The sequence below is a fragment of the Oncorhynchus tshawytscha genome, linkage group LG11 (assembly GCF_018296145.1).
Source record: "Oncorhynchus tshawytscha isolate Ot180627B linkage group LG11, Otsh_v2.0, whole genome shotgun sequence".
Lineage (NCBI taxonomy): Eukaryota > Metazoa > Chordata > Actinopteri > Salmoniformes > Salmonidae > Oncorhynchus > Oncorhynchus tshawytscha.
The window spans coordinates 12381077-12396135 of record NC_056439.1 but is presented as its reverse complement, the minus strand read 5'-3'; the positions used below and the strand labels follow the sequence as shown (position 1 = coordinate 12396135).

At 43.6% G+C, this 15059-nt stretch overlaps 1 protein-coding gene across 5 annotated transcripts in view; it reads left to right on the top strand.

Annotated features, from left to right (window-relative positions):
- Positions 1–15059, top strand: part of LOC112261443 (long-chain-fatty-acid--CoA ligase 1) — a 54160-nt gene that overhangs the window by 17299 nt on the left and 21802 nt on the right. For 3 of the 5 annotated variants that reach the window (XM_024436766.2, XM_024436765.1, XM_024436769.2), the window contains exon 2: positions 4778–4987. In XM_024436766.2, coding sequence (XP_024292534.1) covers positions 4787–4987 — 201 coding nt within the window. In that variant the 5' untranslated portion in view covers positions 4778–4786. Of the gene's footprint in view, positions 1–2070; positions 2125–4777; positions 4988–15059 lie in introns of those variants that run through there. The other 2 variants (XM_024436768.2, XM_024436767.2) reach the window with 2 other exon arrangements.

The following is a 15059-nucleotide window of genomic DNA, read 5'->3' as shown; positions in this document are numbered from 1 at the left end:
CATTGGTGCGGCTGGCTTCCAGGTTAAGCGTGCATTGTGTCAAGGAGCAGTGTGCGGGTTGTGTTTCAGAGGACCCACGGCTCTTGACCTTCGCCTCTCCCGAGTTTGTACGGGAGTTGCAGTGAAAGGACCAGATTAACTACCAATATGATGAAAAGGGGGTAAAATTATAGCAGCGGCTTATGGTAGAGAAACCATAAGACAACTCTGGTGGCCATTCCTGCAGTCAGCATGCCAATTGCACACTCCCTCAAAATTAGAGATCTATGGCATTGTTGTGACAAAACGGCATATTTTAGAGTGACCATTTATTGTCCCCAGCACAAGGTGCTGTGTAATGATCATGCTGTTTCATCAGCATCTTGATATGCCACACCTGTCAGATGGATGGATTATCTTGGCAAAGGATGCTCACTAACACGGATGTAAACATTTGTGCACATAATTTGAGAGCTTTTCTTGCGCATGGAACATTTGTTTTATTTCAGCTCATGAAATATGGGACTGACTTTCCTCTTAAAATATTGTTCTAATATTAATATTGTCCCTTCTCTTGGAAACTGTCTCTTTATCCCCTACAGTTGTCCTGTATGTGCATACTTTGTTTGCTGCAGTGTATTCAAAACTGTAGTACTTGTTTGTGCCCTGCACATTTTCAAAGTAGCCTACCATTTTTAACAACCTGAATTCCAGGCTTTTTTAAACTATTTTATATTTTGAACATGGCTCAGGTTAACCGCTCTTTTTAAGCAAGTTAGGAACTAAGTAAGAGTAGCTAATAAGTTATACTCCATCTTTTAACATCACATATCCAGGGATCTCCAAGAATGTTTCTGTATAAACCTAGCTAGTCTTCCTCATGCACTTGACTTGCCCTGAAATGACTGAACCACTTTCTTTTTAGCTGGGCCTGGGGGGCCAAAATCCAGCTGGATTGTGGCCCCCACACTTCCGTTTTCTGGCTGAGTGGGGTGACTGGTGGCCGTGCGCTGCCATTGGCCTGTCATCTTCCCAGGCCTATTATGGAGGGGCTGGCTGGAGGGGGAGCAGCAGTGGAGGGTTACCTTTAGCCTGGAAACGAGTCCCAGCCAAGCCATGTGACTCCTGTGCCGTGTCCCTTTTCCTTGCTCTCCCCGGCCAGCTGAATGAGACGAGCGCACATGCACCGTGTGTGTGTGTGTGTCATATACAGACGCTTGTATGCACATACCACACACTTCGGAGTGTGAGCAGGTTGGTATGGAAACAATGATAACAGAGGGGGGGCTGAGAGGGAGATGTCAATGGTTAAGTATATCGAGCATTCGGCTGTGGTTAGTTACAAACTGTTCCTTGTTTGCCCTAGTCTTAAGAATTCCACCATTTTGTTTGACCTAAAAGGTGTTCCATATCTGGAGGTTGTTCTGTAAATACAGCAACATTTACCTCTTCCTTGTTACAATCTCATTTCCCTGGCAGTGTGTGTGCCAAGCTACCAGTGCGGGAATGGTCTACCTCAGAGCCAGTTTACGTGAGATTTAGATTCTTCGTAATTAACATGTTTCAGATGTGATGGATCTGCCATTAATATCCTGGACTAAATCCTCAAATCACTATGATGGGATCCCCCCCTGTCCAAACCCTCCCCTAACCCGGGTGATGCTGGGCCAATTGTGCAGCGCCCTATGGGACTCCCGATCAGGGCTGGTTGTGACACAGCCTGGGAACAAACCAGGGTCTGTAGTGAGGACTCTAATGTAGTGACTGAAGATGGCCAGGCATTAAAGACAAGACGTGTGGTTGAGTCCATTTCCACGGTAACATGGACTCTTTACAACGTGATGAAACGTTGCTGCTCCTTGTTTTAGCTCGGTGTTGTAGCAAACATCAGCAAATACATGCACCCAATGGCTTACCACAAATGGGGCACACTGTCACTTGACAGATATCAGCAAGTTAGGCTAGCTAACCCCAAGCTGTCAGTTTAGCTATAAGTTAACAGTCTCTGATTTGAGACTTTGGTTGCTTAGGCAACCCCCCGTTTGAAAGGGGGCGTCGCCCTACTATTCGTAGTTGTGAGAACTAAGAGGTCTACTGTAGCTCAGTCCCCTCTGGGAGCAACTGCTACTACTTCAGGGACACAAGGTAAAGGTACCTCTACTGTATGCTATACTGATACAAAGCAGTTACTTTTGTTTTTTTTTGTGGCTATTTTTCAATGATTGTCACAATGTGAATATCTCAGGGTTTGTCACCTCTGCATTAGCCACCTAGTTCCTAGTATTACAGCTTCAAAGAACTGGAGTTTTAGTAATTGTTTTCATGCTTGGAATTGATCCAAGTGTAGTCATCTCATTTGGCAAGTTTAAGTCGTGTGATGCGACAAACCTAATGTAAAATTATTTAGAACATAATTTTGGTCAATGGAACAGGCTTTACACATACACTACTGATTTTAGTCTTTCTATATGGGCCACACTTTCATCCTTATCAAATTATCTTTTAAACCTTATGCATCATCGCACATTTGGTTATTAATTGTGTAACTTTACGATCAGCAAATAGCTTATCTTCCAAGTGTGACGTTTTACTGGTCTGATCTCGACAGCAGGGATCAAGTTAGAACAAAGCCTCTTGGGACCTATTGCTTGAGGGATAATAAAAGTGTGAAGTCAAATGTAAGGCCTATGGGCAGCAGCCTAAGGGCCAAGAGGCTGAACAGGTTTTTGTACCAAGGGTGGAAATGTATGTACTGAAGTGATTTGATGAGCCCTCTGCTTAACCTCAGGACAGCATCTTTGTCATTTGACTTAAATTGACTTGAAATAAAGATTAAGGTCTATTTCAAGTGATTATTTGCATTTCAAGTGATGAATTGCTTTTTGACTCATGATTCATAACCAGGTGAAGTATTAGATGAAAGTTTGATTAGAAATTATTCCTCCCACTAATTTTGACTCAGAAATGTTAACGAAGCAAATCTTTTATATTTAGAAACATTTCTTAGGCTAAATGTGACTGCCACTGTTGTTGGAAGTCAAAATTGAGCTATCTCCCTGTTGAAATAACCCTTCTCAGTCATCAATAGTGGCAGGCAGTCTGGGGACAAAGAGCATAGGGCGACCTATTCACTCTTTCCTGTTTCTCTATCGCTCTCTCTGATTTCTGTAATTGTGCCATTTGTTATGGAGGCTATGGGAGGACAGGATGAAGACTCTGACTGTAGTGCAGTTACCAATGGTAACACACCTCTGTCCTATAAAGTGCTTTTTAAGAGCAACAGGCTCGTCAAATTGTCACAATTGAACTAAAATGAGAAGTGTAGTCTTTAGTTTTAAAGAACCTTGACGGTTTTAATGCTAAAAGGTGATGTATAATGCAACATTCAGTTTGGCTGACTATTGTATTGACAGAAGAGATGTTGACATTGAGAGAACATGTTGAGGTGACCTGCGACGGTCACACTGGTCTCCATGTGGTGACTGAGTGACTAGAGCCTCAGAACCTTGTACTATAAAATACTTCCTGAAGGTAATACTGTTATAAAATAATTTTTTAGCAATTTCATTTTTTGCTCATAAGACTTAACAAAACCAGAATCTATTTTAATTTTGTAATCTGCTCCCAAGCATTCCCACCTTCAATAGCGAGATCGCATACAAATGTAAGCAAGGTTTGAAATGTTTTAGTAAAATAACTGTTTGGTCTTCGTGGTCAATTTACAAATTATTTGTTTTTATGCTCCAGTCCCCGAGCCGCTCAAGAAACAATCGACCGCGGCTGGTTCTTGTTGGTGATCCATGCTGTAGAAAGTATCCACACCCCCTTACAGTTTTTGCATCACACCCTGGACTATCAATCCCTCCCTCTTTGCTTGGATCAATTAAACCGTGCTGTATTATGAGATCAATGCTGACTTCAAGGAAGTGTTTATACAGGGCCCTGGCCTTGTGTGCAGGGAAGAGGGGATTTCAGTGGGCTCACTATCAAAACACCTCAAACAGGAAATGTCACCATGTCTTACTTCCCCACTAAAACGAGATGTGGCATGTGTCGGTGTGCTGATATTGTCATGGAAACCTGTGTTCAGGATTGTTTTGAGTGTCAGATTGCCTCCCTTAAGGCATTCGTTATGTTTGCAAGTCAAGTGTATGGCGATGGGAAAATAATAGAATATAATACGAGGAGCTATATTTTCCTGCCTTGGTTTCAGTTTGAGGTGTTGCACTAAACCCTTTCTCATCTTGTTTACATTTCACATGAAATGTGTGGCTCTCTGTCAATGTTCTGAAGTGGTTTCCTCTAGTGTTATTTCCGTCAGCTGCACTGGTCTAAGATTGCATGAGATGAAGGAAGCCTACTATTACTGTCGCTTTCAGACATCTAGTTATTGTAGGTGAGTGGACAAAAAAAAGGATTCTATTTGAGAATAATAGGACCAACCACTTTCACTAGTACCTGCTACTTTAATGTTTGCAGAACCAAGGGGTTAAGATAGTTTGTACCCATGTTGGCAATAATAGTGTAGCTCTACCCTCAACCAAAGCTCCTTGCAGTCAAACATGTCACCCAAAATGTCCTCAGTGGGAGAAAGGAACCGGGCACTAGTCATCCTGTGGCGATTATTGCTTTCCCCTATGCAGTTCTTTAATCTATTTTATATATTGACGGGGTAGCTAGGTGCTAGGGGAGATGGGTGGTGTCTGGTATGGAAATGTAACTTTTTCTTTCTCCCTCATGCCCAAAGACTACAGATATGTAAGTGTTACACTGTCATTTAAAAACAATTTCTCTCTAGACAGACGTGATGCAGATGCAAGCCCAGGAGCTCCTGAGACAGCTGCAGATCCCAGAGCTGGAGGATGTGTGCCAGTACATGCACAGCCTGCCCGCCAACATCCTGATGGGTGTGGGTGCCCTTGCCGCCCTCACCACCTACTGGTACGCCACGCGGCCCAAGGCCCTCAAGCCGCCCTGCGACCTCAACATGCAGTCAGTGGCCATGACGGTAAGGGAATGCTTTCATTACTTTAGTTTTATTTATGTTCAAATCCCAGATTGCACATTTTAATGTTCCAGCACAAGTCCAAAGAGCATAGGTTTCCTTAGTTTCTAAGACAACTTGTGTAACCGCATAGGAGGAAGTGATGAGGAAATAACAGCTATGGATTTGTCAACAAACAAAGGCTACATGTTACAAGAGAAATGTCTATAGATGCATCAGTCTTCATTACTGTATGGCATTGTACTTGTCCACAGTAAGTTATTCTTGTGTGCGTTTCTGAAGAGTGTTCTAATGTTAACTTGGTTTAAGGAAGTTCAACAGTTGACAGTTAACATGGGTACTTTGGACAATGTGTCCCGTTTGTCTGCACAGGTTAATATACAGGTTAATTTTAACACTTTGAAGCGTTGGACCAGATTCTTCCATTTCAACTTTCAAAATATTCCATCTCAGTAACGGAGTAGGAGGCCAGACAACAATTGTGCTTGTCTGAGCATGTACTCTGACTATTTACATTTTTGAGTGAGTCACTGAATGTCTGTGCATGAGCACCAGTACAGATTGAAGCATTTTAATGGACTCCCCTGATTTGATTGGATACCAAGTTAAGTCCCTGTATTTATCTTGTTTAAGAAGTGAGATTAGTGTGTGTGTGAGCACACACACCCCGGTGCTGGCAGTGGGAGGACTTGAGAAAGCTGTTCCGGCCTACGTAAACACGAAGTTCTTCGCTGTGCCAGCACTGCATTCCTCCAGTCCTCATCTCTTATTTTTCTTGTGTGCTGAAGACAAGGAAAATGTGTAATAGAACTGCGTTGTGTGTGCGGTGTAACTTGTGTCTTTGTCCTTTCAGCCAGTCCTCTATTCGACATACAGTACAAAGTCATTATGCAGACAGATACTCATGATTCATGACTAATGGAAAATACAGGGGTGGACACAGTCTTCTCTTCTAGCATCTACTGCCTGTTTCTAAGTGAAGTTTTGAAATGGCCTGTTTCAAAAAAGTTAAAATGTAAAGTCTATTCTGCTTGTTTGAGAAGTAGCAGTGGCTTTGAACACACTACACAAACCCTAATGATTTACAGTTACCCTATTCTAGATGCTGATCTTGGGTCAGTTTAGCATTTTCCCTACAAATGTTTTAAGGTTAGGATCTGGTGAAGGAAGCTGATCCTAGATCTGTGCCTTGAGGAAACTTCACCCAGAGAGACCACAAGGATGTGACTGGGCTTGTCAGTATGGGCCCCTTCATCACCATGGCAACAGTCTAGGCTGTGTTCCATTCCAGAGTATTAGCCACCCCTTCTCACTTCACCCAGCTACAACTTGACTGGTGAAAGCGATCCTTTTAGATCTGAAAAGCAGATCTTGCCCCTTTACACTCATTCACTGTGAGGTGGAAGGTGACTAGTTTCTCTAACCTCAGCCACCCCAGGTAGGCTAGCTTTATTTAGTCAGTTCAGATCCTCAAAGGGGGAATGGGCTAGGAGAACTTTCTGCAATGAAAAGCAGGCTTGCTGTGTTGCCTAGTGCAGCTGTGACCAACTTCGCAGAGTACATGACAGTGTAGTGGAGTATATTTTTGCTCTGTGGTTCACGGCTGCAAGAATGGACTGGCCATAGGGCAATTAAGACAAATGCCAGATGGACTGGTCCATCTTAAGCCTGTGGACATGTGTAAATATTTTTGCATAGAATGATCCCAGTTTGGTTAATAGTAGGGGCTTGTCATGCCAAATAGTGTCCCCCTCTGTCACAATGGGATTCAACAAACTAGTAGCGTCCGTTGCTATATCAACGGTGTGACGACCTAATGATTTTGGATCTCATTAAAGCCTAAATGACCTTTTCATCATCGCTATGCAAACAAGGCTGATTTCCACAATTCTGCTGTTTAAACCAAAAAATATATTTTGTAGCTAATAACTTTTTTGACTACTTTTTGGTACCTTAACATTACTACATGAAATCATGTCTTAAACGTTGCCACATTTCAGAAATGGCAAAACGTGTAATCTGCTTGACACGTTAATGTTACTTACCTTACAGATCAGTCAGCTCATTTCCACTCCATTCAAATCTGTTTGATTCATACACTCTGGCTGTCATTATTTTATTTTAACATGCCCTTCCCTTGTTTACACTGAAATAATATCATTTCAGTAGTCTTGATTTTCTTTTTCTCTCTCATAGCTCATTGGTACACCCTTGTTGAATATGTTATGTATGTGTACTAGAATACAACAAGGAATAATGTGGAACAAATAAATACCATCAAAAGATACCTTACAATAATGAACACCTTCTGAAACCGCTTTGTAAACCAACCTGGCAACCTGATTTTAATACAAACTTTGTTTTTATTTGGTAGAGTTGTCTTTTATATAAAAAAAAATCGTACACATGGCAATCAGACTGAAATACTTACTTCTGATGTGTGGAATAAAGGGGGTGCTGTGTGGTTGGGAGGTTCTGCTTGTCACTTGTTTTCAACATGCAGTCTTGGAAGGGAGCACTCCTGCTCTTTGTTTGCAGTGCAGGTGGTTTTTAGTTAATCAGTGTATTTCACTTTATGATTTCACAGTATGATACGGCTATCAAACTTCATTAGCAGTTAACATGACATTAGCAGTAGCTTTAGATGATGGGATGATTGTTGAGCAATCAGAAGTCACCAGATGTAGAATTTCATCTGCAGGGAGAGGAGAGTTAAAGGATGAGGAAAGGGGCAGAATCGAGATTGCTTGATCAGGTGCTGCAGCTAGTTCTTCCTGTCACTTACCCTCGACAGGCAGCCAATCTCAGTCATTAGTTCAATAACATGGGCCTGGTTTAGTTGGAAGCCCTCTTACCACGTCAAGGTACAGGCTGAGAGAATGATTTAGTTTATAATTGAGGCCTTTAACCCCCTACTCTTTGTAGTGATTGACCTGATGGGGCTTGGATAGGTGTAGCAATATGGTGATGACTCAACCCTGCTGTTTAATGGACTCCGGATAGACTTATGCCATAATACATCCACAAATCTAGAACCTCCAGATATGCAAACACCAACTAGAAACCAATGTCCAATTCCATACCAACCCTGTCTTAATGTCAATTTGGAATTGGACACAAAACATGAATGGTTAGGGAGAAGGGGTTAAGGACCCAGTAAGTAATTGGGCAATTGAGCTGTCAATTGAGCATTTTACTTGCAATGAATACATCTTAATATGCAAATGTGTACATTTTCTAGCCAATTTGAGCAAGTTTTAAATATTTATCAGCAAACAAATGGAAAAATATACAAATATTTACATGCTTGTAAACGTTACTTAGAATACAAGACAAATACATATGCTATATACTTACCAACTTCACAGCCAATGTCTGCAATAAAACACATCTTTATACAATACAACAGGTTATTGTCTGTAGTACAATGCTACCTACTGTCTTGAGGTGGAGAGCTGGCCAAGCAGTGAAAACAAGTGTGGGGGAAATATCAGACAAAACCGATGAACAGACAAATTCACTCACATTGACAAGATGTGACAACACGCATGAAAATGCTTACCGCATCTCCTGGACGGGGAATGGAATCGGGACTGGGAAATGGTGCCATGTGCCCAGCCTGAAAACGAGTTCTGATTGTATCGTGCCATGGAGCGTTCCTCATCTCTGCAGAGAGTAAGTGTTTGCAATAGCAAACAGCCCACAATATGTGCCCCCTTCTACTGGCCTGTCAGCCACTCCACAGTCAGGTCCCTGGAAAAGATAAGGGAGAGGTGAGTTGTGAGAAACTCTGGGGTGGTGTTGCAACCACTGGAGTTATAAACCACCACATACCTACCTGGCAGCGACGGTTACTTACTGTGACCCAGTGGTTAGCCTTGAGATTGACTATCTGGACAAACCCCTGAGCCAGTGTTTGTACTGTGACAGCATGGTGATGCCGCTCACTGTGAGGAGGCCTCCTAATTCTGGATGCTGCACCTACAAAAGAGCTTGAGCATTATCAATTGTAAAATTGTCTAACCAGGAGTGTGATGGAAGAATGACCCCACACACACACACACACACATAGAGAGCAGCTGGCCTTACCTGTCACTGTTGGACACGAGTGACGCGAACCTCACTAGTGTCTATTTAGTCTGGACTTAACCGCCCCTGTTCCTCCAGTCTGACGCAAGCCACCTGGAAGAACATTTGACAGATTAGTGCAGTGTTATGAAGGGGAGATATGTACTTTTCAACAGATTTTGAAAGTATAGCCTAGCTCAAGCTGGTTCCCTTCTGACTTATAGCACAGAGAATCGGACTGATCCGAACTCACTGGCTCTGGTGGATGGGACACCACCTGGGTGGCTCGTACAGTTGACTGTCCTAAAGTCATTTGGAGAGATTTAAGAGGTACATTTTTATGCGCTCAGCATAACTACCTTTTCTTGCTTTCTCAAATGTCAACCAAAGCTTAACATACTTTGTCACAGTCTTCACCGACATGTAGGGCGTCGGGGCTTTGTGGTCGACCGCCCAACTGGAGGTTTTTGGCTTCCACCGAGGTAACCGTTATGAAGAGAAATGTCAGTGTTAGGGGAACCAAAACTAGCTTCAGGTTATTTTGTACAAATTCAAATAGTTATTATCTGAGCATTTTAAATATTTACTTTAACGAATGATGACCCCAGCTTGGAGCTAAGGAGCAGCAAGGTTTCCCAGGTCTCACCTTCCTTTCGTCCTTCCTCCTTCCAAACCAAGTCTTTCACTCTGCTTCTTATCCTGTGCCTTCTTGATGTTCAGTCTCCTCCTGTGTGGCTGGCCATCCTTCCCCCATAGGTACATGTGACTGCCTAACAAGTTTGAAGACGAGTTGTTGATTTACTAATTTCTAAGTAAAGTTGCGTACAAATGTGCGAAACCGCAACATTTAAACAAGGCTACAAAGAACTAATGGGACTGTAGCGACTGACTTCAAAATTGGGGGTGTGAACTAGGTTTCTATTCAAGCGTTGATCGACATGGTAATGGCTCTATAGTATTGGAGAAAAGTTGAGAACTGACCCTCCATTAGATCGTGACGTTTATATATGTAATGACATTATATAAAGTCTTTATCGTGTTTTTATTTACATTTTAGTGGCGATAAGTTGGACAGATCGAGTGGGGGGGGGGAAAGCAATTTCTCTCCTTCTCACTATCACGCATTAGTTTCTCTTCACCACCTGCCATTTTTAAAAAGACCCAACGGGGCTCATTGCCTTGAGTCCTGCAGAAACTGGCAGAATGGGGCCCATGTAAAGCTCCTAACAAACAGTTCTTGTGCTGGCGTTGCTTCGAGGCAATTTGAAACTTGGTAGTGAGTGTTACAACCGAAGCCTGACTATTTTTACGCGCTTTAGCACTCTGCGATCCAATTCCGCGGCTGTGCTGTTGCTCCTAGACATTTCCACTTCACAATAACAGCACTTAGTTGACCAGGGCAGAAATTTAACAAATTGAATGGTGGAATCCTATGATGGTGCTACATTAAAGACTTGACATCTAGTGGAAGCCGTAGGAATAGTAATCTGGGAGCTGGAATTGCATAGGACCCATAGCTTCCCATTATAAGAACCTGGGTGCTAAAAATAATAATAATAAAAAAATCTAGTTTTTTTTCTTTGGAATTTCACCTGCCATATCAATTGTGTCTCTCAGACATTATTTTGACATTTTATAGGAACTTCAAAGTGTTCTCTATCCAATGCTACCAATTATATGCATATCTTCTGGGCCTGAGTAACAGGCAGTTAACTTTGGGCACGTCAGTCAGGTGGAAATTCAGGAAAATAGACCCTAGCTCTAAGAAGTTAACCAAATACAAAACTGGCCATGGCTCAGTGTCTAGGGCACAGTTAATTGGGGAGGATGGGCTTGTGGTAATGGCTGGAGCAGAATAATGGTATCAAGTTCATTAAACACAGCTTCCATGTGTTTTGATGCCATTCCAATTCCTCCGTACCAACCATTATTTTGAAAGAAGAGATGTGTACAGAATAGTGTCTGCGTAGAGGTGAATGAGCGACTTCATTGATATACAGAGAAAAGAGTCAGACCAAGAGTTGAACCCTGTGGCACCCCCATAGACTGCCAGAGGTCTGGACAACAGGCCCTCCCATTTGACACACAACTGTCTGCGAAGTAGTTGGTGAACCATGCAAGGCAGCCATTTGAGAAGCCAAGGCTGAGTCTGCCGATAAGAAAACTGACAGTCAAAAGCCTTGGCCAGGTCGATGAAGACTGCTGCACAGTACTGTCTTTTATCGATTGCGGTTATATCATTTAGGACCTCGAGCGTGGCTGAGGTGCACCCATGACCAGCTCGAAAACCATATTGCATAGTGGAGAAGGTGATCTGTTTAACTTGGCTTTAGAAAGGCAGGATGGATATTGGTCGAGTCTCCCCCTTTGAAGAGGCAGCTTTCCAATCTTTGGCTATCTCAGACGATACGAAAGAGGTTGTAATAGGGGTTGCAATGGGCTAGTAATGGGGGGTTGCAACAATTTTGGCTAATACTGTTAAAGGGAGGGTCCAGATTGTCTAGTCCAGCTAATTTGTAGGGATCCAGATTTTGCAGCTCTTTCAGAACATCAGCTGTCTGGATTTGGGTGAACGGGGGGGGGGGCTGAGCTGTTGGCCGGGGTAGCCAGGTGGAAATCATGGCCAGCCATAGAAAAATGCTTATTGAAATTATCGTAGACTTAAGTGGTGAGTGTTTACTAGCCTCACTACAGTGGGCTGTTGGGAGGAGATGCTCTTATCCTCCATGGACTTTAGTGTCCTAAAACTTTTTTGAATTAGTGCTACAGGATGAACATTTCTGTTAGGAAAGCTAAGGCTAGATTTTTCAAACTGACTGAGTATATTGGTTCCTGACTTCCCTGAAAAGTTGCATATCGTGGGGGCCAGAGCCATGCTAATGCATAACGCCACAGGATGTTTTTGTGCTAGTCAAGTCAGGAGTGAACCAAGGGTTATATTTTTTTTTTGAATGGGGCATGCTTATTTAAGATTGCAAAAGAGTAATCAGGCATCCACTACTGATGGGATGAGGTCAATATCCTTCCAGGATACCCGGGCCAGGTCGATTAGAAAGGTCTACTCACTGAAGTGTTTTACAGTGATGAGGGGTGGTCGTTTGACCGCGGCCCCATTACGCACGCAGGCAATGAGGCAATGAAAGCTGAGATCTTGGTTGAAGACAGCAAAGGTTTATTTAGATGGCAAGTTGGTCAGACTATATCTAAGATGGTGCCCATGGTTACGGATTTAGGGTTGTACCTGGTAGGTTCCTTAATTTGTGTGATTGAGGGAATCTAGCTTAGATTGTAGGACGACCCAGGTGTTAAGCATATTCCAGTTTAGGTCACCTAACAGTATGAACTCTGAAGATAGATGGGGGGGCAATCAATTCACATATGGTGTCCAGGACACAACTGGGGGCTGAAGGGGGTCTATAACAAGCGGCAATGGTGGGAGACATGTTTCTAGAAAGGTGGAATTTTAAAAGTAGAAGCTCATTGTTTGGGCACAGACCTGGATAGTATGACAGAACTCTGCAGGCAATCTCTGCAGTAGATTGCAACTCTGCCCCCTTTTGCCGTTCTCTTTGTCGGAAGATGTTATAGTTCAGGATTTTTGGTGGCCTTTCTAAGCCATGATTCAGACACGACCAGGAGGGTTGGCGGAGGTGTGCTAAAGCAGTGAATAAAACAAACTTAAGGAGGAGGCTTCTTATATTAACATGCATGAAACCAATGCTTTTACGGTTACAGAAGTCAACGAATGAGTGCCTGGGGAATGGGAGTGGTGCTGGTGGCTGCAGGGCCTGGGTTAACCTCTACATCACCGGAGGAGTAGGGTACGGCTAAAGGCTATAAGAAGAACTGGTCGTCTAGTGCGTTCGGAACAGAGTAAAAGGAGCAGGTTTCTGGATGCGGAAGAATAGATTCAAGGCACACAAGGGTATGGTAGGATGTGAGTACAGTGGTGGTAAACCTAGGCATTGAGTGATGAGAGGTTTTGTATCTAGAGGCACCAGTTAAGCCAGGTGAGGTCACCGCATGTGTGGGGGGTGGAACAAAAGTGCTATTTAGGCATATTGGGCAGGACTAGGGGCTCTGCAGTGAAATAAGACTATAATCACTAACCAAAATGGCACTAGACAAGGCATATTGACATTAGGGAGAGGCATGTGTAGCTGAGTAATCATAGGGTCCAATGAGTTGCACTAGATTAGTCAGGGAGCCAATTCCGTAGTCACTACTACGTTAGGCAAGCTGGAGACACGGCGATTCAGACAGCTAGCAGGCCGGGGCTATCAGATGGGCATCCGGCGACAGTGCAACGGAACAGCATGTTGAAACCACCTCTGACGGTTACGTCAAACAGACCAGTCGTGATGGATCGGCGGGGCTCCGTGTCGTCAGAAAGGGTCCAGGCCAATTGGCAAAGAGGTGTTGTAGCCCAAGAATTGGCTGGTGGACCTCTTTGGCTAGCTGAGAGATGGGCCTAGCTCGTGGCTAGCTCCAGGCTAACTGGTGCTTGCTTCAGGACAGACGTTAGCCAGGAGTAGCCACTCGGATAGCAGCTAGCTAGCTGTGACGATCCGGTTCAGCGCTTGCAGGAGGGATCCGGAGAAAAGCAGTCCGATATGCTCTTGGTTGATATAGTGCTGTGCAGACTGGCAGGAATTGACCGGGTTGAGGCTGGCTGATGTCAGTGGCTAACTGACTTGTAGCTAGTTAGTTGGCTAGCTTCTGATGGGGTTCCCAGGTCTAAAGTATAAAAATAGCAGATCTGTACCACATTGGGTGAGGCGGGTTGCAGGAGTGTATATTCAGTCCGTAGATGGAATGTGAGATTGTAATTATTTTTTCTCCACCATTTCTTGGTATCGAATTGTTAGTAGTTACTATCTTGTCGAAGGTCGAAAAGCCAACCCAACCAAGCCGCACTGCTTAACACAGCGCGCATCCAACCCGGAAGCCAGCCACACCAATGTGTCGTAGGAAACACCTTGCACCTGGTTAGGGTGCACTGCGCCCTGCCCGCCATAGGAGTCGCTAGTGCGCGATGAGACCAGGATATCCCTACCGGCCAAACTCTCCCTAACCTGGACGACGCTAGGCCAATTGTGCGTCGCCCGATGGACCTCCCAGTTGCGGCCAGCAGTGACAGAGCCTGGGTGCGAACCCAGAGTCTAGTGGCACAGGTAGCACTGCGATGCAGTGCCCTAGACCACTGCTCCACCCGGGAGGCCCCATTTTGTGTATATATATTTTCAAGAAAAACGATATACACCGGATGGGACAAAAAACACACGTCCGACTGTTGCGCAATCTTGGACACCTACACAATCAATGTCTCCGTTGTCTCAAGGCTTAAATCCTTCTTTAACCCTTCTCTTTGCCTTCATCACTGATTTGAAGTGCATTCAATGAGTAACATCAATAATCATAGCGTTCACCTGGTCAGTCTGTCATGGTTAAAGCAGGTGTTCTTAATGTTTTGTAGGCTCCATTCATGCAGTTTATATTCATGCTACACTCACAGATCACAACTGCTGCTACCAGGCTCTTATTATACTGCTCAGTTTATATACTTGCCCCATCCTTCTCCAATACGCATGTAAACATTGGACTATACATTTTGCCTTCCTGTATTATACTTTATACCATTTACTTTCTGTTCATATTATCTTATTTTTTATTGTTGCATGTCGAAGGAACCTTCAAGTAAGCATTTTGTTTGATGTATAACATGTTTCCCATACATATGACTAATAAAACGTGAACCCATGATATTTGGAGAATGCTAAAATGGGTCCTTCGTACCCATTGTTTTTCACTAAACCATTCTGCAGCCAAGTAAATAACCTGAAATTTGTGCTGATTCTCTTCTCTTGCTCCATAGAATACTTTTTAGGTACCCATAAGAAAGGTCATGTGCGCGTGTGACCGAACTGCCATTATAAATATGGCACATAACCAAGTGTGTGTGTGTCTGTCAAGTCAGCCTGAATTGTCTCATTGTGGCTGAAATAGG